General features: G+C 40.0%; 1 protein-coding gene across 3 annotated transcripts in view; it reads left to right on the top strand.

The window, feature by feature from the left end:
- The first annotated feature begins 119 nt into the window (after positions 1 to 119).
- Positions 120 to 26,759, top strand: part of CNOT7 (CCR4-NOT transcription complex subunit 7) — a 29,357-nt gene continuing 2,717 nt past the window's right edge. The window contains exons 1-7 of one of the 3 annotated variants that reach the window (XR_012645370.1): positions 120 to 270; positions 1,889 to 2,099; positions 2,599 to 2,792; positions 6,956 to 7,117; positions 16,431 to 16,575; positions 22,826 to 22,938; positions 23,469 to 23,579. Coding sequence is in view for 2 of the 3 variants with exons in the window: in XM_074992845.1 (XP_074848946.1) it covers positions 1,983 to 2,099; positions 2,599 to 2,792; positions 6,956 to 7,117; positions 16,431 to 16,575; positions 23,469 to 23,579 (729 nt within the window). In the remaining variant the exon portion in view is untranslated. The remainder of the gene's footprint in view (positions 271 to 1,888; positions 2,100 to 2,598; positions 2,793 to 6,955; positions 7,118 to 16,430; positions 16,576 to 22,825; positions 22,939 to 23,468; positions 23,580 to 26,759) is intronic. The other 2 variants (XM_074992845.1, XM_074992846.1) reach the window with 2 other exon arrangements.

The raw sequence follows: 26,759 nt of genomic DNA, 5'->3' as shown, positions 1-26,759 counted from the left end.
GGGCAGACGCTGGGACGCGGGGCCGGCCTGACGTGCCCCGGAACTCGGAGCGCGATTGGCTCCGTTAGCGCCCTCCCGGGGTCAGGGGTCGGCGAGTTGAAAGGTCAGGGCGCGGCGCGCTGCGATGATGTAATGGCTTTGTGCGGTGGGGGCGGCAGGTTCTGCGCTTTTCGGTGCGACTCGCTGTTCCGGGGCGTCCTGGGGCCGCTGCCGCCTCCTCCGCTGGGTCCCAGCCAGACCCGCCCCCCGGCCCGTGCGAGGCCGGAGTAGGTGAGATGGGGCGGGGCCTGCCTTCCGGGTGGGACCGTTTCGGGGTCTGGGGGCTCTCCCCCGCTCTCCGTCTTCACGTCCCACTTGTGGGGCCGGGGCGGTCTCTGCTCGGGCGCTGCAGCCTTGGCTGCCGCCGTGCGGTAGCTAGCCTGGAGAAGGGCGGGACGGTGTCACCCAAAGCCCCTGGTCCAGCCGCTCCTAGGGCGGACACGTCCGGAGTTGTAGGTTGTGTCTCCGCAGGACCGTGGGAATGGGTGTATATATCGTTAAAGCCTACCAGGGTCCGTGCCGTGCGGGGTCTGACGCTGATGGGGTGAGGGTTAGTGCATTGCACGCCGATAGTTGGCATGCGGTCCTAAAACAACTCTAGCCCAAGTTCTTCCAGCAGTGAGCACTGGGGGTGTCCTTGCTGGAGGCATTTTATTTTGGGGCTCATAGCGTTCTCGTCTAATACGGTACCGCTCATCCCTGGCTTTGTGCAAATTGGCCACAGCAGGTAAACGAACAACTAAAAAAAAGTGTGTCTGTTTTTAAGTAGGGTGTTCTGTTTTGGAGTCCTAGAACTATAGGAGGGAAAGGGATCTTAAGAACTCGAGTCGAACCCCTCGTGCAGCGGCAGAATCAAAGCTTTCTTAAAAACCTGCAGTAAATGAGGTTTCTGCAAACCCTCTTGGAAGCCTGGTCCAGACTATGGGTATACTTGGAAATTTCCCCCTAATGTCTAACCTACATCTTTCTTGCTCCAGATTGTCTGTTCGTTCTTGCTTTGTTTTGTTTTTGTTTGTTTGTTTGTTTTACTGTTGGTAGACATCATGCTATGTTTAACAGTTCTTAACATATTTGAAGACTGTTGTAAGGTCCCTCTGTCCTCTGCAGTTTTCTTTTTCTTTTTTTTTTCTTCAAGCTTAAACAGACCCAAATTATTTTACCAATTTCTCATGAGTCAGGTTTTCTAAATCTGTTATCGTGTGTTGCTTTCCTTTGGACTCTTTTCTGTTTGTCTAAATCATTCCTAAAGTGTGCCTTCAAAAATTGTACAAAGGACGTCATTTGAGCCTCACCACCATCAAGTAGAGCAGAACTGTAAGTCCCATGTCTTACATATGATGCACATGTTAATACACCCAAGAATGATACAGCTTTTTTAGCAAATGTACCATATTGTTGGCTCCCTTTACTTTGTGATCCATTACGCTCCCATATTCTAGTCAGCAGCTCCACTGCCTAACTAGTTGTTCCCTAGTTTGTATTCATGCGTTTGATTTTTTTTCTCTCCTTCTTAAATAAGGTATCTTTCAGTTTTACTGTATTTCTTTTTGAAGTCAGTCCATTTCTCTGATTTGTCAAGGTTGGAGGACAGGATTAACATTCCAAACAAAGTGCATGCAATCTGTCCCAACTTGGTGGGATCTGAAAACTTTATAAGCACACTTTCCATACTTTTTTCCAAATCACTAATGTAACTATTAAATAATACCATGTTCATAAGCTTTCAGTGCCGGTTTTATTTCAAGTTGAGTTTCAGGCAACCTGTTGGATTTTGTTGTGAAGCTTAAAAAGTGCTTTTTTCCAACTAATTGGGAATCAAAAATTTCTATTCATGTTCTTTCTATTTTAGGTAAACATCTGAAACCTATTTTATGAAATTGACCATCAATCAAGTATAAATCTTTGATGCCTGGTATCTAACCCCCCCCCCCCACACACACACTATGCCAGCAGCTACGGTAGATCACAGCCAAAGAATTTGTGAAGTTTGGGCTTGTAACCTGGATGAAGAAATGAAGAAAATCCGTCAAGTTATACGGAAGTATAATTATGTTGCCATGGTATGTCTGTAACACATCCCTGTGTAGTGTACTACACAGTCTTGTCATGTTTTCTCAGTAGGTGAGATAATATTTTTAAATAGATGGACAGTGATGAATAAACTTGTCTCGGTTGGCAATGGAAGCTGGTCCAATAAAAGATATTACCTCATCTTTCTCATACATTGGGACCAACACAGTTACAACAACACTGCATACAAATTTTCTCAGTGATATAAAATTAGTTTGTTTGGTGTTTTTTTTTTTTTTCCCTAGAGGCTGGATCCAGAATCCATTGAGAACAATAAAAGTCTGAATTATGGTTGTTGATAGTCTGTTGTGGTGATAGTAATGTTAAGCAACTTGTTTTTGTAAAGATTATAGCTATATACCATATCCTCTGAGTTATAAAGTTGCGTTCAGAATGATACCATTCAAATATTTATAGTTAGCATATATAGGATGGAGAAACTGTCTCTCTTTTGTTGAAGCTGTAAATTTTATTTATTTATTTCTACAGGACACAGAGTTTCCAGGTGTAGTTGCAAGGCCTATTGGAGAATTCAGGAGCAATGCTGACTATCAATATCAACTGCTGCGATGTAACGTAGACTTGCTAAAGATAATTCAGTTAGGACTGACGTTTATGAATGAGCAAGGAGAATACCCTCCAGGAACTTCAACTTGGCAATTTAATTTTAAATTTAATTTAACGTAAGTGGTAAAATCTTGTTAATGCCGGGTTTTTATTTTGAGGCTTTTTATGTATAATTACTAGTATTTTATAATTACTTTGAGGCTTTATATAATTACTACTTAGACAGTCTTTAAAATTTCGAAGGATTGATGTTTTTATTTCTGTTTAGAGAATGAGTTTCAGCTTTGTGTACATTTAATCAGGCAAATGGACTTAGGCTTTCTTTGCATATTAGTTCCACATTCTTGCATTTTTTTTACATATAAAATATATACACACTAGTTTGTCACTTAAGGGTCAGTCATGTTATGTTTAGAGCCGATTTGAGTGAACTGAGTCCCTTGATGAGTTAGTGCAAAAAATTCATATGAAAGATTATAGACTAACTAAAATAGTTCTCTCTAAATTCTTTGCTTCTAGATTTGTCTAATTTCTGGGGGTTTTGATAATGTGAAATACGCTATGAAAGGAATATTTCTTGGTTTGTAGCGACATGTAATCGCAAAATGATTAAGCTGAGAGGAAACCAGACAAGGATTCATTTTTAAAGAGCATTGAGGGAGAAGTCAACACAAATGAAGTTAAAAGAAGTTGCATGGGGTGTATAACAAGATCTCTAACTTTCAGCACAAACTTGGTCAGTCAAAAGAAAACAGGCATTTTTTTTTTTTTTAAAAATACAGTTTAGAAGGAAACTTTTGGATTTTATTAATAAAATTCTGAATATTAATTTCATGCTCATTGACATTGGCTTTTTGACAAGCACTCGTATAAGTGAACTGAAAACGTGGAACACTTAAGTCTATCTACAGAACAAATATGGCATAGACAATGCTGGCTAATGATCAGAAGGTCTGAATTGGAGCTGTCCACTCTTAGCACCTGAGGCTACGTCAACACTACCAGATAAAACTGAACTTATAAAACCCAGAGTTATAAAATCGAATTTGAGTGTCTTCACTTTCCCCAAAGTCCACACAAACTTGAGTTAGTGCTGCCATACTAGAGTGGCCAAACATCGACTGTTACAGCAGTGCATTGTGGGAACTTATTCCACAGTTCCTTCAGGCCTGCGTTCTGTGCCCACCCCTCCCTGCTAGACTCTGCTGCACTTCCACCGCTGGTAGCGCTCTCCCTGCTGCCCAGTTCCCCAATCCCTGCAGCTTGGGGAATCCACGACAGTGACCTGAGCTGCTGCATCTGACTCAGGGGAGCTGGGTGCAGCAGCTCTCCGAGTTTCCCAGCTCCCCGCCACTTGCAGGAGCTGGGAAACTGACCAGGGCTGCTGGTTGGTTTCCCAGCTCCTGTGAGTTTCAGGGAGCCAGGTGCAGCAGTGCCAGTCAGTCTCTGGAGTCTACTGAATTCTATTCAAAGATATGGCACTTTCCCACTAGCCTTCCTTCCAACTTGATGCTATGCACACCTGGTTCCAATGATATGATATCAATATTAGTGCTCCCTAAATTGAGCTAATGGGATTTACAGTGAAGACAGTCACTTGGTACAATTGAGCTTAGTGCCTTAAATTCAAATTTATCTCATAGTGTAGATGTAGCCTAAGAGTAGTCCACATACTAATTAACACTTTTATTGGCAGTTTAAGCAAGTCCTGTCTTGAAGTGTATAAAGGAACACTAGTTTGAGAGCCACAGGGTACTATTGACTGATGACTGTATGTATAGCTTAAACCTTTGGAGACTGTGTGTATGTATACACAAGCATTCATGTTTTTATTATTGCTCACTTGGCTAGCAATCAGGTATATACTAGATCTGGAGGTGAAAAACAACTTTCTGCTCTGTTCTAAAATGCAGATTTTATTTTTCTGAACTGGTTGCTTAAACTAAAAAAATGCTTTATGCTAAATGCTTAAATGCTAAAACAATTTTTTTTGTGAAGATGTCCTCTTTAAAGAGAGAAACATGCTGTTTTCATGTCCCAGTGTGTGTACTAAAATTTTGCAGAATGGGGGAAAAATGTACTTGTGACTGAAGCACAAAGGTTGGAATTGCCCAGATTCTAATCCTAAATACAGACATCATGTAACCAGAGCCAAATCATTTAAACTTTGTTTAGTGTTTCTTTATTTGTAAAACAGGGACGATCATTTTCTATCTTATGATGTTTACAGGCTTAGTTTACTGTGAGTGAAGTTAGTTATCCTTAAGTGTAGAGGAACATTATGATGCTTAGTGTAGAAACCCTAAATTTTTCCATCTGTGGGGGGGGGGGGCAGGCGTGGAGTGCTGTGAGGCATGTTCAAATACACACACCAGTAGAAACAAAAACTTATCTGTGGCTGCTCTGCTAATCACATGGCTGGCTTTGAATCTCTCCTGAGTGGCCACACAAGCACATAGCATACAGGGAGTACAGCTCCTGACATGGAAGCAAAAGTAACATGAGCTCCCTAAACATATGCAGCTGTTACACGTTTGCAGGAAGAAACAAACACAATAGCTAGATTCTCCCTTTCAAATCTTTTTGAGTAGATTACTTGGAATAAAAGGAAGAACTGTAGAGAGGTATTACAGGGGTTACGTACTGGAAGGAAACTTTTTTCCAGTGAAAGGTGAAGTAGTAGGGATTATAGTTAATGTATCAGTGGGAAAGGGGGAGAACTAAATTCTGTGGTAGAGGAAGAGATTAGACACATGATAGAGCCTTGCAGAAGAGGCACCCCAGCTCTTGCATACAAAAGGTTGGCCAAAGGATCTTTGCATATAGGAAGGAATAGATTCCAGGTATGGATGTGGGTTAGAGGCACATGGGGTGTGGGAACAATAATTTTTCATGAAGGTGAGAGAAGTGAAATTGCTTAGAAAGGCATCTTGAAATGTAACACAAATAACACTACATGCAACACAGCTATACTTGGCTTTAGTGTCATTCATTCTGGGTGCAGCAAAGTAATTTACAGAGTTAGAGAGAGGCATGTGAGAAGAGGAGTATGAAATTAAGAAATAAATTGAGGAGATTCTAACCTTGATATCAGCAGTGGCTAGAATATTGATTGTTACCTAAGCAATGGAGAGCAAATCTTTCAAAAACAAGCTAGTGAAAGAACAAAGCCATGCTCCTGGTTACACAGAGACCAAAATGCCTTTGGTTAACTGAACAGGAAACACTATTGGCTTCATTAGGCCCCAGGAATTAATAACTAAAAGAATGTTGTTGGCTTCGGCTACAATTAAGGATTTGCACCTCTCCTTTGCTGTCCTGTTGGTGGATTTGTATGGCAGTGGAATATTAACTATATAAAGATCTGTGTGGCTGTTAGTTACCACAATGATGGGTGGTAGGATCAGCTAAATATAGAAAGTTTTATGGGTGCTCTCTGAAATACATAATATTTGCAACAATAGTATTCCCTTCTCTTACGGTGTGCCATTTGTGCTACAAACTAGAAGTTATTTTAGATTTTCTTTTAATCCCCGTTATTGTACTGATTGATAGGAGTGAAAAAAGTCAAGACTTGAAACTTCAGACCAGGGAGAAGGGGGAGAAGAATTTTTCCTCCAAAATCTTCACTCTGTATCCATTTCAGTTTCTCAAAAATCAGTGTATCCAGAGTCTCTTTTCTTATTTGTTGAGTGTCTAGTTATAGATCACTGAAATTTTGCAAGGGGAAATGATGTCCTATATAGTTAGGATTTATCTGAACTGGTTATTTCCTTGAGGATTAAAGTATTCGAGGGAATAATATATTTTGTTTGAAATCCATTCTTATGACATTAGGGAAGGTAGTTTTGGTTATGTGAAGGAAGAGACTGTAATGTTGTCTGAGCATTCAGTCTTCTCCTAAATATCTATGATACATATAAGAAAATAGTCCTGTGTTGATTAGAGAGTTTAGTTTTGTTTCTTTTCTGTTTTTCCTTTCAACATACTTGACTTTTACTTATAATGGGTTTCTGAATAGTGTTAAAATTGCTTAGTCAATACAGTGTAAAAGAGTTGTTCGTGGGTTTTTTTTTTAATTACCAATTTTAACACATGGTTCTCGGATTGTTCAGATGAAACATGTATATATTATGTCTTAGTATCTAAGCTTATGTTTAACACTTATTGAAGTGATGGCCTAAGTGTTCCAACTATACACAGCATTCTTTGCTGTATTTTATTGAAGCTTTTGTCTTTGTGTGGATCTGAATATTGTTACTTATGTGTCTCGTCCTAGGGAGGACATGTATGCCCAGGATTCCATAGAACTATTAACAACATCTGGTATCCAGTTTAAAAAGCATGAGGAGGAAGGAATTGAGACTCAGTATTTTGCAGAACTTCTTATGACATCAGGAGTGGTGCTGTGTGAAGGAGTCAAATGGCTTTCCTTTCATAGGTAAATGCTGCATATAAAATTATATTTGAATTAGCCATTTCTTAGTGCTATTCTGATGCCAGAGTTCAGAATGATTTGGCTTTTGCATTTTAAGCTCTGCACCTACCACTGAATTACTTCAGGGTATGGTGAGACAATTTAAAAAGCTTTTGTTAATTCTTTCTCTTTGGCTCAGGGGTTCCAAATTTATAACAGTTTATTTAGAAGCTTACTGATCTGTGTCTTGCAACAATGCAAAACTTTTTCAGGATCAGACTTACAGAAAGGGAGCATCATATCATTCTGTTTCATTTTGACAGTTTCACAGGTTAAGGGAGAAAGCAGAGACATAATTCTCCATGTTAAGTAATTGGAAAACTGACAGTAGTTGCATACCGTCATTGGGTGGTAGATGGGTAGGAGGGAAAACACACCTCGATACATCCCTGAAGACTTTTAGTAATGCCTGTAGGAAAAACATGTTGTATTAAATGTGCAAAACACTAAATTTTCACATCATTTTGGAAGGTGTTCTTAAGTGGATCACTCTCAACTCATTTAAACACGTTAAAAAGAAAGTAGCAGCCTTTCTGCTTTTAGCTGAGAGCACGTGACTTCTCTAAAAGAATAGCATCTTTATGCATTAATATTTTGAATATTTTAGGATGACAGTCATTAATTCAGTTGCCGCAATCAAAGTCTTTTTGGTGTTTTTAATGTCAAGCTAAAGATGTGAATAGGCTGAGGAGTGTGTATTTAGGAAGGTTGATTTTAAGAGGGCTCCTCCCCTTTTGCCATGCTTAGCACTCAAAGTTTATATAAACACTTCTTGCTGTACACATGCTTTGCACTGTCTTGTGGAAGAAAGTTCTTAAGACTTGGGCACTCATCTTGGGGACTTGTTATTTCTGAATAGCAAATGAGTGAGATCAGAATTAAATATCTGGATTTAAATATCTTGTGCCTCATTTGCATATTCCCTTAGATCTGGCTTCCGGAAGCCAAAGCAGCCTTTGAAAGGAACACCCCACACCCTCTTTCGAAAGCACTCTTCTTTCTGAAACAAAATAGTAAGAAGAGGGGTTTCCTTTCGAAGGAACCCTGTCTACATGGCAGCTTTGACATCAGGAAATGGCTCTTCTGGAAGCCAGATCACATGGTAATGTGCAAATGAGATGCAAGATATTTAAATCATGTGTCTTATTTGCATCTCCAGTCTCGCTCATTTGCATGCCCCTTCCAAAAGGGAGGGGCTGTGTAGATACAGCTAATGAGTTGGAAGCATATCTGTCTGCTTTGTCAATCAAATAAAGAGACCTGTGACTGAATTTTGTTTTGTTCTGTTTAATTAGGAAGTGACTGTCGTCACGTTTCAAATTCTGCTCTCCTGTGATGAGATAGAAATGAGTATATAGGTGTTAGAGGATGTGGATAGAAGGAAAGAGGTGTCTCTCTTTTTACAGTGGCCAGAGGTGGGCGGGGGAAGAACTTTTTTTAGCTTAAGATACCGTCTAGATTGCATTTACAGTCAGCAAACTAACCTTAAACGTAGCATACAAGTTGTAAAGTTGTAATCTTTTAAGTGTAAGTATTCTATTGGAATGCCAGGGTCCCATAGGGGTTGTACTTGAGATACAGAGAAGTATTAAGGAGCATTTTAAGCTGATGGACTGAAATGCTAGTTAATGTATGAAGCATTAGATCCCACTACTAAGCAAAATGTCCATCTAACAATAAATCCCAAATAAAATAATTTGAAATGGAAGTAGCTGCTGTGGTGGAAGTTTTGCAGCATGCATCTGGTGTGATGGAGAAAGTGTAATTACAGAATTGTGGGGATGATGTCTGTTTGGGAGGCTGTGGTTAAATAACTATAGCTGACTTGTGTTCACTTGTCTTCTGTTTGGCAGTAGTCTGTGTAAAACTTGAACAGAGCAATGAGTTTGGTTTAATGCATTTGAAGCTGAAGATGACAAGTTAAAAATTGATGGATGTTCTTGAGAATCAGCTTAGAACTTCTTGCATGTGTTCAGATTGATGCTGCATTTTAGAAATTTGCCATAATGATCACTTAAAATATCTGATACCTAAGTATAGCCAGCACTTTTCTGGTAGATTTTTAAGGGGTCTTTTGGAGAAGTAGTATTAATCCCTTTTTATAGATAGGGAAATTGAAGTTCAGAGGTGGAAGAAAGATCTCAAGATTCCTTCTGATTCAACAGATGGCAGTTTCTTTTCTTTTTATGCAACAGGTGCGCAAGTAGTACTGAAAATGTCTTCTCCAGTGTGAACAAGTATTTTTAAAATTGAGAAGATAATTAATGTGTTAAACATGTTTAAAGTTAATCATGCAATTTTAAATTGAATTAGCAGAGGTGGGGAAAGTACCCCAAAAGTTACTTGAGTCAAAGTGTAGCTGCGGGAGGTAGGGTGGGGAATGTGCTTAAGTACAAGTTACTTCTGGAAAACTGCTTGAGGAAAATGAGCACGCATACACGCATCACATTTAAACTCAAGTACTCAAGATACTCAAGTATCCATAAGTGGATAAAGTTACTGAAGTAACTTTTGGGGTACTTTTCCAACCTCTGCAAGTTAGATAGACATAAGACAGCTTATGTTCACTTCACTGTTGCCAGTGTGTACACTGCAATCTTGTGGCAGTGTTAAGTGCTGTACTACACCAACATAATTATTTCCCCTCCAGAAAAGGCATAGTGTTCATGTTTGGGTAGCTAGGGCAATGCATTGTCTGCGTAGACTCTGCATTCCTTATGCGTGTTGATGACTATCTTGCCAATTTTACGGCTCCGCTGAGCTGTGAAATTGTAAGAAATCTGACTCCCCAGCCAGTCTGCTGCCAGGTCACCACTCCAGGCCAGGCTGTCACCCAGCAGCTAACTGGACCTGGCTGCTGCTTTTCCCACTGGAGGTAAGAAACATTGGGTGGTGGTTTGCCCCCTCCCTACTTCCAGCTTGAATCAGGGAGAGGAGAAATCGGGGAGGCAGCTGGGCTCCTGGTGGTGATGAGCTGTGCAAAGCTAAGAGGTGTGGTTTTTCAACACCTCCCCCACCCCCTTCAGTTCATGGAAGCTTTCTGGATGGAGGTATGTACTGATGACAGAGTAGTGTGGACATCAGCCACTAGATGGCTGTAAATCTACAAAACATAGGGTGACTTAACAATGAAATGTAGATATGATCAGAGACTTAGCATCCACGTGGAATATCAACGCTAGATGCCACTGTGTGCATCTGCAGGTCATTAAGTTTTAGAATGAAAAGCTTGAAATCATATCTATAGCAGCAACAATGAGCAAATTTCAGATGTCTTGATTCCATTATGCAACGACAATTTCCATGACAGAATGGAAATATAAATACTAAGCTTCTCAAAGTATCTAAAAAAAGCCTCAATAGGAGGAGTTAAGTGGTCTCTTTGTTGTTCAAGAACTAAACCTAATTTTGCTCTGTAGCTAACATTGAATTTAAATACTCACTGCTGTCTAATGCGCTCAACTTGTGTACTTAAATGTTGGCCCTAAAAAAAGGAATAAAAGCTTCTTAAAAACAATCAACAGCATAAATAGTTGTTTTACAATCCTACTTTGTTTACCATCCACAGTGGTAACAAACAAATGACGGTTAGTACAGGTTTTAATAAAATAGGGAGAATCTTTGTTCATCCTAAAACACTAATGCTTTGTTTTCAATTGAAAGAAACCTCTTCAGTATTTTAGTCCATGATTTTCCAAAAAATGGAGAATAAAACTTCCAACAATAGAGAATAGAGGCAAAAGCACTAACAGTGCAAATGTGTGTAGAAAAGAGAGAGACATTTTGACATTGAATCTATTGATAATACTGAGCTTGAAGTTAAAGGAAGGAATAATGTGTAATTTGTGCCCACGGGCGGGGGGGTGGAGGGTGAAGGATATGTAGATAGCAGGCAATTTAAATACAGGTTGAAACTCTCTCCTCTGTACTTGACTGGTGCCAAACAAGAGAATTTGCGAGACCGATATTGTCTTGCACATTACCAACAATTTCACGGCTTACTGGGCTCTTAGAAGACATTTAGGGGTAAATTACAATTAAATAACAGCACAGAACACTTAGAGCCAGGACTGGTGGCTGTGAACAACTTTATGGGACCACAGACAATTGGCCACACCCATGGTAAGTGGTCATCCAGCTAACTAAAATGCTGGATTATATATGCTGCCAGATGAGTTTCCACCTGTATTTGTGTGTTATTTTGGACACGCACAGGTATCAATAAAACTTTTTTGTTAACATTTATCAGCCTTTTGGCATTTAATGTAGAAGTCCTAATAGAGATCTCAAAATCTGCAGAAACAGTGAGGAAAGGCTTCCTAAAATACCAAGAAGGAGCTATTTAGGAGACTCTTGATTTTTTTTTTTTTTTTTTCATTGGATGCTTAATGTTTGATTACATCTGAAATTACAGCTAAAACTAATCAGGAGACCTGCTTACAATTAAATTGTCTCCGTATCTGTTTGCGACATATTTTTCCATTAACTGTGAGACTACTATCAATGTGACTTTTTTTTTTTTTTAAAATGTCTTGTAAATGACATAAAACCCTGAATGAGTGTTGCGACAGGATTGAGGACATCTGTGTTTTAGAGAACCTCCTGATTAAATTAGGTTTGTAGTGAACATAGTGCAAATCTACTTTTGGCTCAATCTTTTGGTCTGGTCTACAGCAAAACTGAAATGATAGAGCTATGTTGGTTAGAAGTATGGAACAATTAAATTAACAAAACAATTGGTTAGAAGTATTGAACAGTTAAGACAATAAAATTTGCTACCATGCTTACCAGGTCACACAGTAGTCTTTTAATTCCAAAGTATTTACTTCCTGGATAATAGACGTTTGTAAACAGGTTTTTGCTTGATATTCCCTCCACTCATCCCCCACCCCTCAACCCCGCAGTGGTTCCTAATTGTCAGTGGAAGGAAGTATTCTCTTTGAGAGCCCATCCAAAGGCATAGCGTGTGTGTGTGTGTGTACATGCGGGCTGGAGTGTTCTCTCCAAGTTTACTGGAGTAAACGGTCTTGTGTCTGGTATTCATTCAGCCGGAACTCTCGTGTAACCAGCACACACCTGCCACTTCTCCCCCAGCTCTGTCACTGCCAGAGTTCCCCAGTTCCAGCTGGCTTCCTGGAGCTGCCAGCATTCCCCTGCACCCCAGCCAGCATTAGCCTGGCCCTGGCACTGCCAGCTGCTTCCCAGTCCCAGCACCTCTGGCATTACCCCCGTCCCAGCGTTGACGGCTTCTTCCTGGTCCCAGTGCTGTTACTGTTCCTGGTCACGTTCAGGGACCCCACCACTTTGCCTCTCTTGAGCCCTGCATATGCCTCCCCAGCTGCTCTCCATTAACTGGCATATTTACATCCCAGATGTGAAAATGTTTGCTGTAGTATCATTCCTTAGTGTCCTTTTCAGATGTTGATCACTTACAATTCTCATTGAAGTAATTAGTACCTCTCAAGATCATGCTCTAAGAGTCAGTATCTTAATTCTAGCTCTGAGTCTTTGATTCTTTGATATTCGCTATTTTGTAAATTGATTTTTTTCAAAGATATCTTAGAGTTCAACAGAGCAAAGGTGGGACCTGCTTCCCTGTTGCAGTGGACAACCAGTGTTTTCTGTTGACCACCGGTATTTTCGGTGGTGGTGTGTAGCTGGTCTTCCAAACTAAATGAGTCATTTTAAAGGGCTGCTACTGACTTATTTATGTATACGTTTTGTACTTAATGTAGTTCCAAGTAAATCCCTAACATAGCAGAATTTTCTGACTGTGTGTGCATTTGACACTGTTTCATGTGTAATTAATTATTACTGTTACCCCTGTATAGTCCAGTATTTTTGGAATTTTTACATTACTTTGTTTCAAAGTTTTTAATAAGCTTGAAGAAAAACTATTCAAGAAGCTGTCTATGGATTACTGACAGCTTCGCTGGCATCCCTACATAAGCGCTAAAAAGCTCTTATGCAGCCAGCTCACACAGCCACCACTATGGGGATGCTGTCCCATGGCAATCAGTCTGTATATACTGCAGCTTTCCCATCACCCTTGTAGTTGGAAGGAGCTGAGTGCTCAGAATGAAAATTGCAACACAGCATTTCCAGTTAAACCACAGAACAGCTTGAATGGTAATTTTGAGGATAGGTGAGTTGCCACAGGGCATTTGCACAGTGCCTCTTAACAGTTGTACACGCTGATGTTAAATCCATACTCTTAAATCCATAGCTTCAATGCACGTCTGTTGTACAGGGTAAGGAAAATATGTTTGAATTCCTTTGAGTCTTGTATAATGAGAGGATTCTTGGGGAGTCCAGATATTCCAAGCTTTGCAATTCTTGTTGGGGGTCACTCAGTTTTCCTAAGAAAATCAATTAAACTGTCAATTAGGCTGCCATTTTCGTATTCAGAAATAGAACCTACTATTCTTAAAAATGGCTAAAGTTGTTCCAGCCTCTCTAGGTTTTGGTATTTCTCATAAAGTCTATTGGTTGCTTGAGTGAAGCATTTAACTCACAGTTAGTTGGTTATTCAACGTTTTTGTTTTTTTTTTTTTAAATCCCTCTAGATAATGGCAAAAGAGACAAAAATATGGGCTCTTCTGATCTTTTCAGCAACTTGGTTCCCATGAAGTTGCCTGCAGCTAACTGTGCTCCTTGAACATAATGTTTTGTGCATGTGTTCTCCTAAAACCTCAGGGACTGTGTCTAGTGGGCAGCACTACTTTGAACAGTTTTGTTAGCTAGATAAAAATACAAGGAGTGAAAGCCCTTGTTTCAGGACACAAACCACTAACTGCTGGATATTGCAAAGAAACTTTTTTAATGGGCAAGTAATTGCATAATTGCTCATTAGGGACTTTTTTGTCCCTTCTTCTACTGTGTCCTTCACCTGGCCACTGTCTGATATGGATTGCCTAGCTATGCTAACCACAGGCTTGATCTGGAATGATGATTCTCTTCTGTAAGTGGTGGAGCTTGGTGTAAAATAAAGGAATTGTTTATGAAGGCTTGAAGCTGTGATGTTGTCATAGCCATGTTTTGGATTGTGTGTGTAAAATACTTCAGATTTATGGACTGTCTAACGAAGAGTGACAGGTGAACTGACCAAAGTAGGCTGTTCTTCTTGTCCAAAAGCAGATGTCTGATTAAATACCCATGTAAAGTGAGGGGGAATCCACATTTTTGAGCATTCCACTGTTTTATGTATGCTTTCCCTTGTGAGGATCCTGGATCAAACTGCATCACTAAAAACCACAGGCATACTTTAAAGAAACATTTTGTCTCCTGTCACAAACTTCATTTATTTTGGGAAGTTCTATGGCCTGTCTTATACAAGAGATCAGATGAGATGTTCAGCATGTAATGGTCCCTTCTGGCCTTAGGATCTATGAACATTGTAAATTACAAGCCTGATAATTTGGTCCTACTCAGTACAAAATCAGTCCCTCTTTGTTTTACTCTTCTTGTAGTGTTTCTGCTACTTACACGCTAAAATAGCAGAAGAGTATCGGATTTTGTAGTGTTTTGGTTCTATAGATGACTTCGTGAAGCAAGTGGATGGGTGCCTGTTGGAAAAACAAAAGCATGGATATTGAAGTGTGTAGTAACTGGTTATCTGTATTTAAGAGCAGAGTTTTGGTGCTGCCTCAGTTGGAGGTGGCTAGGAAGAAATCAGATTTAACTGTAGCATTATTTCAATGAATTCCTGCCTGCTACTTGCAGTCTCCACAGGAGCCAGTTTTTCTCTGATGCCAGAGTATTTTCAGGCTTCAGTTCTTGCTGTCATTTTCCAGGTTAAGATTTTTTTTTGAATACTTTATTTTGCTAGTTCAAGCAAAAGAATCTGCTTTTATGATCTTATATTTAGTTGCAAGTTGTATGCTATTGCTCTCCGTTGAAACTTGCTTTTAAAGCCACAAAGCAAAGGAATCCACTTCTGCTGTAACTGTTGGAAAACAGCCTCAAAAGGACCACTGTGGCAGTAGGAATCTGAATTCTTTAAACTATTAGAAATTCTAGTACACTATGGAAAATCTCATGGCAAGAACCATAGTCAGATGTAATTTTGCCTGACCTGTATCAGGGAATTTTAAGAAATTACCTGCTGTTTGTCCCGTCTTGCTGTTTAGGATTTTCTAGTCTTTCTTCCTTTAGGTGATATAACAGCAAGAAAATAAAGATGATTGGTAAGATACGAATAGAATGGCGCAAAATCCTATTAAAGCATAACTGCAGCTGCACTGGGATTTAAAAAAATTAAGATAGAAATGAATAATGCAAATTAAGGCCGCAGCTCTGCATCCCGGCTCCATGCAGGTGTAGGCATCCAGGAATACTGTGCAGGATCAGAGCCTTGTTCAGTAGTGTGGGATGAACAAGCAGTCCTGCCTAGCCAACTTGCATCTTGTTTGCTTTTTGTATTTAGGGGTTTGGGGTTAGCCTCCATAATCCTCAGTCAAGATTGGGACCCTTTCTGTGGTGTACTAATCCACTAGAATTTGCGTTCTGACTTCCTTCTTGAGGAGTAGCTGTACATGTTGGCCTAGAACCCAAACAACATGCATTTTATTTATATGAATTTAGTTTAGAAAATTCCCTTGTTGACTATGTGTAAAATAGGTATATAACATAGTATCCTCTAACATATTGAACTTGTAGTTCATAGGGAAGTGAATTATCTAACTGCTGTACCCAGGGTTTCCAGTGACAAGATGTAAAGGCAGAGGCTAAACTGGTATTGTTGCAGAATCTGAAGGAAGGCGAACTCTGTTGCCTTAACTAGAGAGGGTGGCATTCTTCTCAGCGCAAATAAGAGACAAAAATGATTTACTTTTATCCTCTACCACCTTGTCAGAAATTTTGCATGCCTAGAGCAAAAGCCAGGTTGATATTTGTTCATTACGCAATGTGAGAATAGGTCCAGCAGTGGCAAAGTCATGTCCGCATTGTGCTGCCTCCACAGGGATTCTGCCTCAGAGTTTTCATGCTCATGCAATTGTTTGGCGTCCTTCCTGGCACTTCCAGTAGGGTTCTAGTTTTTATGGTGGTGGAAACTTGTCCTCTGGCATATGCAGTGAGAACAGCTATGTGTCTTTACTGTTAATATTTGGAAAGTCGCATGATCCCCAAAATTTTTTGGGTTAAATATTTATCTATAATGCCTCCCTATCTTTTTGTTTTTAAATTTAGATTTAACTTGGAGACTTGACATTGGAGATTAGAAGGCTTTTCTTTATCATCTGCCTGACTTTGTTTTGTATATGTGATTAATTTGCAGTGGTTATGACTTTGGCTATCTAATCAAAATCCTGACTAACTCTAATTTACCTGAAGAGGAGCTGGACTTCTTTGAGATACTACGGTTGTTTTTCCCCGTCATTTATGATGTGAAGTATCTCATGAAGAGCTGCAAAAATCTCAAGGTAAATGATTTGACGTATGATTCAGAACAGACTTTTCAAAGATGGCATTTTTTTCCTACTGAACAGAGCATGTATGGCATCTGCCCATTCCAGAAGCGTGCTCTGCTTAGTTAACCATTAGTCTAGTCAGTTTTGCATATCTGATATTTCGGAAGTTCCTGATGAAATGGCAGAGGCAGAGAGGAGCACGCACTTTTTGTTCTTGTGGCTCCCAGCCATTTTAAAAAAAACAAACAAAAACAATCCCATTTATTGGCAGCATCATGGATCTATTCTGCCAAATGTTAGGCCCATGTTCAGAAGTTAAATCTTGCTGCTAATTTCTCAGGTTGTTAGAATTGATGGGTTTGGCCTGTCTGAGTGGGGTGTTGATGATGCTCTCTTGCATTCCTCTGTGGAGGGACTGCAGTTATGGTAGGGTATAGTGAAAGGTGACTTCTTGATAGGATGGGATGAAATGGGCAGACTGGTAAGAGGCCCTGTGGGCTAAGCTAAGGTTGAGCAATGACTGATATCCTCAAGGTCCACTCATGATTTCTAGAAAAATAGATTGGGTTGAAAACTTACCTCTCAATTCAAGCCAGTTGGGCTACTAATTGGCTTGTTCTATTAGGCATAAAATTTGGAGAAGATTTGATTGGACTGGAGAATGAATATGAAATGGAGACAGATGTGTGAAGGGAAGGACAGCAAAGTGAAAGATGTGCTGCCGGAATTGTTACAGCCATGTTTGCCAAAGAAGGCCACACATCTGGACTGGTTTTGAAATGAAAGGGGCACAACTCATCTGAGGTAATAGGTGGCTCACTGTTTTGATGGAAGGCGGCGCAGAATACTCTATTTTCTGTAAGAGAGCACATGGAAACTGGACTTGGACTGACTATAGTGCAGCCACCTCCTAAATACTGGGACGGTATGCCACTTTCTCTGAGTGCTGAGCAAATGATTTAGAGTATGTCAATGAGCATCAATTTTGTGAGGCTATGCGGGTAAAGGACATGTACCTTTTTAATGAGGATCTTACTGGTGACTGTGAAGTAAAGAACATAATTTCCACCATCTCCTGTGCAAATCAGTCTGCACTGGAAGTGACTAGGAGTGAGCGTGATGGTTTTTCTATCAGGAAAAGCAAACTAGCTCAGAATTTGGTGAGGATTTTGGCATACCAGCAACAACCTTCACCAACTGAGCAGAGAGCGTATAGTGGGGAACATCTAGTTGAAACTGGAGTTGTACTGGAACCAAGATAATAAAGTAGTAGTTGGGGGGCAGCAAGAACTGCAGAAGTCAACAAAGTAATGCGCCCTCATGGACTGAAACAAAATCTTTGCTATTTTAATACATTTGTTTTGCCCCAAGTACTAAGTGTGTAATCTACCCTTTATGGTCTTCTTGTGGGGAATTGACAAGTTAACAGCTTCTGTCATTAGAACTTTGTACTGAAATTTTCAAGCAAAATAGATAACTGAAATTGCACAAGAGGTAAAAGCATTCAGTGCTTCATGAAGTATGAACCTCTGGAAAATAATGCATGTTATGAAATAGTTTTGAAAATGATGGTGCTCACAGAGATCCTTTGCACAATCCTTAAGAGTAAAGATTTTTCAGATGTGTAGAAAAGCTCAGTGATCAAAATCCTGGTTGTTGCAACTAAACTGCAGACTAATTATGACATGATTTGAGAAAGGGTTTGTCCAGTGTCTCTAAATACCAATGCTGAAATAGTTCCATTCCTGTCCACAGCAGTGAAGTGCTCCCAAATGTGTGGACCTGTTCCAAACTGGAAACCGCTAGTATGAGTCTTCAGAATCCAAATCGTTAACTGCTTCCATGCACGGTTACCTAAATGAATTTGTGCTTTTTTTTGTTTATATTTCTATTATGTTGCAGTGAATTAAATTACTGTGCTGTGTGACTCTTGATTATTTTATTAGAGGCACTTGGTTTTCCTTAGACACATTTTGGGCTGATGGTCTATCCTGGGGATCAAACTCTCTAGAATTGTCTGAATGCTGGTTGTAGCCATTTTGGAGAGTTGTCTCCTGACTCCAGCAGAAATACTATAGAAAGAGTATAATGACTTCCTGTTAATTATATTATATAGCACAATTCCTACTCTCCACCTTGTGTTCCTGAGGATAGATAGGGACCATGGTGCACCTGTGACCCTGTAGTCAATAGCAATACAGATTCTTCCCTAAAGAGGAAGATGGTTCAGTGGTTTGCACACTAGCTGGGGACTTGAGGGACCCAGATTCAGTTCTCAACTTTCACACACGGTGCCAGTGTGACCCACAGACAAGATGGGTAGTCTCTCTCTGCTGCAGTTGCCCGTCTGTGAAATGGGAATAGTAACACTTCCTTGCAGGATGAGATTTTTGAGGAAAAATGTTAACGATCGTGAGCAGTTCAGATACTGGAGGACCCAGGAGTATCTTAGCTAGTCTGGGAGGTGCTGAATGACCATAGGGGTGAGATGGAGTGGGGCGTAGAAAGCTGCAGAAAGTAGCTAACATTCTGTATCAGTATCCTGAGATTTGTATGATTGGCCTTTGGATTCTCTGTCTTGGAGCTGTCATCTGTGGTGTGACAGAACCAAGCTGCTGACCTGTCTGCCTCAAAGAAACGATGCATCTGAAATATTTGTTTTTACCTTTTTCATGGGTATTTGTATCTCGGGGAGGATGGGCATGTTATTTGACTGACAATTTTGTAAATAATTTTTGTTCTCAAGGTTATATAAATATCTTTTTTGATCAGGACTGCCTTAATCTGGATTTTGAAAAAGTGACCTAGTGAAGAGAGGCACTGTATCCCATAATTAGTCACCAGAGATCCAGTTTTTCTCCTGTCTGTCTTTTCAACAGCCGTAAACTATCTTGTGTGCCAGACTTCTAGGTACCCTGTTTGGGGAATACTTTGGACAGTAACCACAACTGAGTGGGATGCATTCACCCTGGTGTGTGTGTGTGTGTGTGTGTGTGTGTTTTTCCTCTTCCTAGACCAGTTGTTACACAGCCTGCAGCATTTGGAATACAATATTTCTACACTTTTTTCCCCCTTATAACAGTTGTGGAGATTTAAGACCTTGGACATTCAAGTTAAGATAGAATTTGTATGGATGCTGTTTCACAGCTAGCAATATCCAGGGATGAGAAGACTGATCTTCAGCTACTGTCTAGTCAGCCAGGACATGTGCTTGAAAAAGAGATCACTGAGTTTAAGAGGGCCCAGTATTTAATTTGGCCATGTTTCTGATAGCAATCCTCCCTACAGTTACGGGGAAAGCTGCATGTGTCTATTCAACAGGGTAGATGTACCCCATCTTCCCTACTACTCAAGTCCCTGTGATAGTGTCAGTGTGACTTTTGCCATTTGTGTTGGCTTATACTATCTGAATTTTGCATACATTCCAACTTGCACTATTACCTAACTTCTTCTTAAATCACTATCATGCTATAAAAATATTTAATTTACCCCCAATATTTTCTTATCTGTCACATTAACATCTTACATACATTAACATGGAAATAATTTTTAAAATGTAGTTTTTCAGTGTCTTACACTGCTCACTTCCCCATATTGGACAATTTAAAATAAACTAGTTTCAGTATCGATTTCGCATTCCTTAGCACAATTCTGTTGTGTTTGGCTTTCAGGTGCCACGAGGGAATGGCTTCTTACAGTAAAAACCCAGATAACCAGCACATTTTGGTTAACTAGCATGCTATGGGGCAAGTTGCCTGGCTGGCGCCAGCAGCCACAGGACTAGCTCCCAGCACAAATAACCAGCACATCTCATTACCTGGCATCTTTGGCTTCCTGGGGATGCCAGATAATAAAGCTTGTACTGTAAAGCTCCCCTTTGAATTTAAAAAAAATACTCAGGGAAACATCTGTTTGCATTAAGGTTCATAGATGTTTTTTAATTTTAATAATTTGCGTTTTGGATCAAACTTGATTAAAGTTCAGTCTTTTGACTTGTATTGTTTCACTTCAGCATGTTCTGCCTCTGTTCTTTATTTAAAATGACATGGTCAGTGGAATTAAAATCTTATAGATTTCCTTTTTAATAATAGAAATAACTTCCTTTATGCTAGTTTCATCCCTGCCTTTAAGTAGTTTATTTTGATTTCCTATTTTTCAGAAGGAAAAAATGTACTGCAAACTAAAAAGCATTTTGATCCTCTACCTATTTTCAGCCTATTGCTGGTAGAAGTGATCCAAAGCAGTATGCCTGAGACACTGTTTTGCTACAAAGTATAATGTTCTAAAAATTGTTATGAAGGTAACTGGCTTTCTCCCAGTTGTACAATCCTTTTAAAGACTAGTACACTGTAATAATCTTGCACATACCATAACTATATTTTCTCACAGGGATCAGTTAGGGAAAATCAGACTAACCCAGGGGTCTGCAACCTGTGGCTCTGGAGCTGCATGCATCTCTTTAAGGACATCTTTGTGGCTCCTGATGCTGTAATTGCAAAGTGAAAAACAAAACAACAATCATTTATCAAAAATAATCAGGAAGATGTTTAAAAGCCCAACAATGAATAATTCATATCTAAATAACAAACAATGTGATCTCGAAACATTGGATAACTCCCCCATTAGAATGTGCAGTGAATTGTGGGATGTGATACTGTATCTGTGTTTTGATCATGTTGCTAATAAAGTCTTCCTTTTGCAAAGGAAAAGGTGTGTGGCTTTCCTGCTGTGAAGGGCAACACGCATTTTAAGAAAGAAAACTGAAATTTAACATGAATTAAAATTGTCATAATTAAAGTGGGTTTGGGAGTGAAAGTCAGGAAGACTGGTACAAACAGACACGTAAAATGTGAGAAAACAGAATATGTAAAGTTTGTGAAAGTTCTGCAGTAAACATATATTGCAGTACAAATCATTGTGTGTGTGGTGTTCTTAAAATGGGGTCAAAAAAAAGTATGGCTTGATGTTATTTATTAAGGACTCTCTTGAATTCACATGCATTGCGGCACTTGAATTATTGAGGTCTGTACTGAATTTGGAAAATATGACTCTGCTTGTTGACCCCTGGACTAACCTGTCTAAAACTGAATTGATCTGAAGAGAGGCAGCTTCTGCTAGTGGCACCAACGCCACTTCCTTGACAATAAAATGAATGAACTGAATTCACGAATACCTGTTTTGGGGAGTTGTAGCAGATGCTGCTAATCCGATGGACAAATTGAAGTAAGGAGGAATAGTTTGATCACACTTTTTTGGTTTTTTATTTAATTTGTCCATGAAAGTCTCTGGCATTTTCATTCTGTGGACCATTTCTCAGGATAAGATGCATATAATTGACAGCTTGCCTCCCAATCTCCCACTTGCGGTTCACCTGTAGTGTTTATAAAGCTTTATTTAAAAAAAAAAAAAAAAAAAAAATGGTAATACTAGAATAGGGCAAAGGATGATGAAAATAAATTTGCTTAGATTTAGTTGATAGCTGCTAGATTAGTTCCCCTCGTGTACTGTAAAATTGTGCTGTTTGTTTCCTCTCCCTGGATGTAGACCTTGTATTTATTCCAAACCTTTCCCTTGTGCCTGCAACCCTAGAGACTCTTTCTCCCAGTTCTTTGATTTGGTTTGTGTGTATGCACTACCTTGTCTATTCTACTATCCTCTGTAAATTTGAGGTAGTTGAATTTGTACCAAAATATACTCAAAAGGAGCTGTGAGGGAGGAGAGGAGTGTGTTTTAATTGGTCAAAAAGCCTCTTGAAGCCAAAGGTTCCCCAGAGGGCTGCAATTAACAGGAGGGACGAGTTGCTTGAAGTCTCAGCGATACTTTATTGTTGTGAGGTAGGAAACTGTATAGCCACCAATGATCCATGCCCTACAATTAGATACTCAGTAGAGCAGTTCCCAAATTTATGCCCTGTATTTATTTGCTGTACTTGGTGTTTAAAAGCTGTCCTTTCTATACATGGGCTGCTTTCTATTTTTGTTGTGTGAAGGTGCTTTTAGCACAGGTGTGGCTTAAAATGTTTTACTTTAAAAAATACACTTTGTCAGCTAGCACAGTATCTATTTAGAAAGCACTTAACTGTGTGCTGGGATCTTCTCCAACCTGGTTACAGCACAGTTTGCTTCTAACATGTTTCATTTACACTTCTCTGGCACTTAATGCAACCAAATAAACATTGTTAAAGATGTGTTAACTGTTATTAGCGTTTTCACTTTGTTCTTTTTTCCCCCCTCTTGAATTTTACAACTTCACCTGGGTTCAGGGTTCTCCACTATTTCCTAATGGTAGACCATTTTCCTGGACTCCCTCTACTGCTTTTAGATGCTTTGAAGTTTTATGGGGGAAGCGCAGAACCCTGAGCTTAGGTGTTGGCAGGTAAGTGAAGAAGAAAAATGCTGTTTTAAATGAACGTTAATTACTTTCAAGACATGTTAGTGTGCATGCATTGGTAGTAATTTGGATCTTAAATTGCGTTATGTTTTGAAGTACCACTGTTTGCTTTTAAAGTCTAAATTCTAGCCCTTATAGAAAAGTAGGGTGTCTTGAATTCTGGAACCAGTCATTCAGCATCAGCATTAGTCCTTCCAGCTTGGTCAGTGTAATACCTGAAGGAACTACCTTGTTTGGAAATTAATTCCTTCATCTTTAATTGGCTGGAGTGCCTGGGCCTATTAGCTCTAAGGCAGTCATTAATACTTGACAGTGCTTGATTGTGTAGATATTACTTAAAGCTTGAATGCAAAGTTTGACTTTCCAAATGTGTGGTGATTTCATATCTCTATTGTGACAATTCAAGCACTAAGCTAAATATATATAAATGATAGTTTGAACAAACTAAGACTGAAAGACCTGACTTGGTAGTGTTTATCCCTGGTTTGACTGTGTAACGCACCTTCCTGTTTCAGGGTGGATTGCAAGAAGTCGCAGAGCAGTTGGAGCTGGAAAGGATAGGACCACAACATCAGGCAGGATCTGATTCTTTACTCACGGGAATGGCCTTTTTCAAAATGAGAGAAGTAGGTATCTGTATTGCTTTTTGTTGATTTTTATTTGAGTTAAAGTAATCTGCCTCCATAGTCAATATTGTGCTATTTGCATTTATGGGACTTAATAAAACTGTTGACCACCAAAGCCAGTGGCAGTACAAGAAATGTTCATTAGTTATGTGAGGGCATTGCTTCTGTGACAAAGGGTAAAGTCAATAATAAGCATTCCCATGCAAAGTACATTTTACCATCAACAGCTCTTTTTCTTCCTTGTTTTAGGAAGAGCTTATGTGTGAACTTAATGAGGGGCTGTGTCTGCATACTTTCCTCTCTCCCTCCTTGCTGGAGCTCTTCCCTTCCTGTGGTCTGTGGGCCTTCTTCAATGGCAGGGAGTGCCAGCTAACCAAGTCTACCTGCTCTCTGGGTCTTCTGGCCACTGTGCTAGTGCTTCTGTTGATTACCTCTTCCTCCTTCTCCAGCTGATATAAGGCACACAGTTTCCTTGTTATAGTGTCCCTGTAGTTCTTCATGTCTGGATTTGTAATCACCTGTGTACTCCTTATCAGAAATTTTCATCAGTGTTCTCTGCACCCTAAATATTCTTGTGTGTGATGTGAGGGTTTCAGGGGACCAGATCTGTCACCTCTCTAGGGCTATGTCTGTAGTACAGCGATCTGTCAATAGAAGCCACCAAAACTTCTGTTGACAAATTGCAACCAGGGAGCAACAGGTACTACATTGCCTTTGTGTAAACAGGCTGATGCAGACCTGAAGTTTTATTCTTTTTTCCCTTCTACCCTGTATCCGGTTGTCAAGGCCATTAATAAATGATACAGGTAACATCAGTCGTTCCTCATGCCATCTGACGATGAGGTGAACTCACTGGACCTTCTAGGATAAAAGAGCTAGTCCTTGGCTACCCCAAATTACAGAGGCCAAATTACCAGGGCCTGGTGGCAAAATGTGGTTTTGTTTTGTTTTGTTTTTTTTTAACCAACTGTTCAAAGCTTTCATCTTTTATCGAGCAGCTGCCATAGGCTCAGAGGGAATAACTTCAGGCCTTCATAACAGAAGGCCAGACAATTGCCAACATGTCTTTTCAGGCCCATGTCAATGCCACTAATCCCTCTGTGTATTTCATGGCTGCAAAAGTATTCGTGTGCCAAGCTTCTTGGCTACATTCCTTCATATGGCAGCTAGGGATGAACTTAGAGTAAAGGCACAAATATTTCTAGCCTGGGTGAAAGATATCCACACTAGCTTCTACAAATGTGTGCCATATCTTGAGTGGCTGGCAGTCTATTAACTCACTGTACCGTTTTAGTGAAGACGAACCCTGTAGGTCTGTTGCACATCCTTTGGACTGCTCTGTGGCTGGGGTTGAGAAAGTAGTTCCTGCTAATGTGCTTCATTGATATATATATATTTTTTCCCCTCACACAAGAGCATGTGTTTAAATCAATAGAACTTGAAACTTCTATTATACCAGAGTATCTGTATTCTGGCCTCATGCTGCAGACTTGTGGTTCTCATTTAATATTCAAAAGGTGTTCAGACAGCAGCAACCCTCATCATTAATCCTTTAATCCATGTGATCTTTACTTGGATTAAGTTGGAGTTTTGCATGCTGTGACGTGTAGCATCTGCAGTCCATGCTGCCACGTTAAGGAGGACGGCAGCTGCGTGCCTTTGATAAGTATTGCTAGACAGGAAATGGAAAAGAGTGCAACAGTTTCATTTTTATCCTTACTGCATGTCAGTGTCTTCATTTGGTTAGTCTCCAATTCGTGAAATTGGCAGGGCACAGACGAAAGCTGCTGTCCTGGGCTGATTTTATTGTATTATACTATGAAGGTCTGAAGCTTTTGGAAAAATATTCCTTGACTTGCACTATTTTAATTGAGAACTGATACTTTTGTATTTGTATTTTGAAAGAATTGCATCAACAAGGTCCTTTTTTCTTTACTGACTTTTTTTGTCCTAAAAACACACAATTTGCACCAGTATTATTTTAGCCCTGGAAAATGTTGCATATTGATTTTACGGCCAGCGGGGTGGGGTGGGGGGCACAACTTTCTTGTCTGCCTTTTGCTGCAGAAGAGGTAACTGATTTCTCCCCCAGTCTGAGCGGTATATATCACATTGATGGTACAGCACTGGAGAGTTTCTTAGAAAAGCTACTTAAGGGCTCTCCAAAAAATTTAAGCAAAAGGGCCCTTACACAGTTCTTGTAATTCACTGTTTTTCATGGGGGGAGTGCTGCTCTAGGCACAAGTTTTTTTGGCGGCCAAGAGGGTGGATGACATCAAATAGTGTCTTGACTCTTTTGCCTGTGTTCATCCTATCTTTCTTAATTTTTTTGTGTGTGTGCGCTCTTCTTTTCATACTTATTCTATGCCCTTTCCCTACCTCCTCCCCTTGTGGCTCTCCTGTCATTTGTTGTTGCTGCCTGTGAAAATAAAAGATTTTTGATGAGGTGTTCAACTAAGACTTCACGTTCCCTTTTAAGAATGAACCGAAAAGGTGAAATAAGAGTCTAGTTCAGGCGTGTCTGTAAGTGGGCTTTGGGGACATTCATCTGACAAGGAAGAGTGGGTTTAGCATTATCAGTCTTCAAAATACTCTTTACTGCTCTAAAATTCTCTGAAGTAGGCACTGCTTGCTTGGGAAAGAAATCCCCAAATGCATCATCCTGGACACCACTGATTGCATGGGATTTCCAGTATTAGTGAGGATTCATAACAGTACCTCTTGGGATATCTTTGGCATATCTAGAAGTGCTTGAAGATTTCAGTGGCAATGTTGCCCAAAACAGGGGTTCTCAAACTTCATTACACTTTAACCCTCTTGTGACAACAACAATTACTACATGACGAAAGGATGGGGATCAAATCTAGAGGTTGCCCAAGCACCTCTGCCTTGGGTGAGGGAGCCAACACCCAAGGTTCAGTTCCAGGGCAGGGCCTGTTACCTGAGCTCCACCACTCCAGGCTGAGCCCACGGACTTTGACACCGGTTGGTTAGGCTCAGGCTTTGGTTTCAGGTCTGGTCCCGAGCCCCAGCAAGTCGAAAGCCAACCCATTAAAACAGGATTCTGACCCACAGTTTGAGATTCACGGTTCTAAAACATTGTACTGGAGTGCTGTAATGCCACAGTGTTCATGGGGACTCTTTTGAGACACTCCCATTGATATTTAACTTGTGCAAAAT

Source organism: Carettochelys insculpta, chromosome 4, assembly GCF_033958435.1.
Source record: "Carettochelys insculpta isolate YL-2023 chromosome 4, ASM3395843v1, whole genome shotgun sequence".
Taxonomy (NCBI): Eukaryota; Metazoa; Chordata; order Testudines; family Carettochelyidae; genus Carettochelys; species Carettochelys insculpta.
This window is presented reverse-complemented; position numbering and strand designations above follow the sequence as displayed.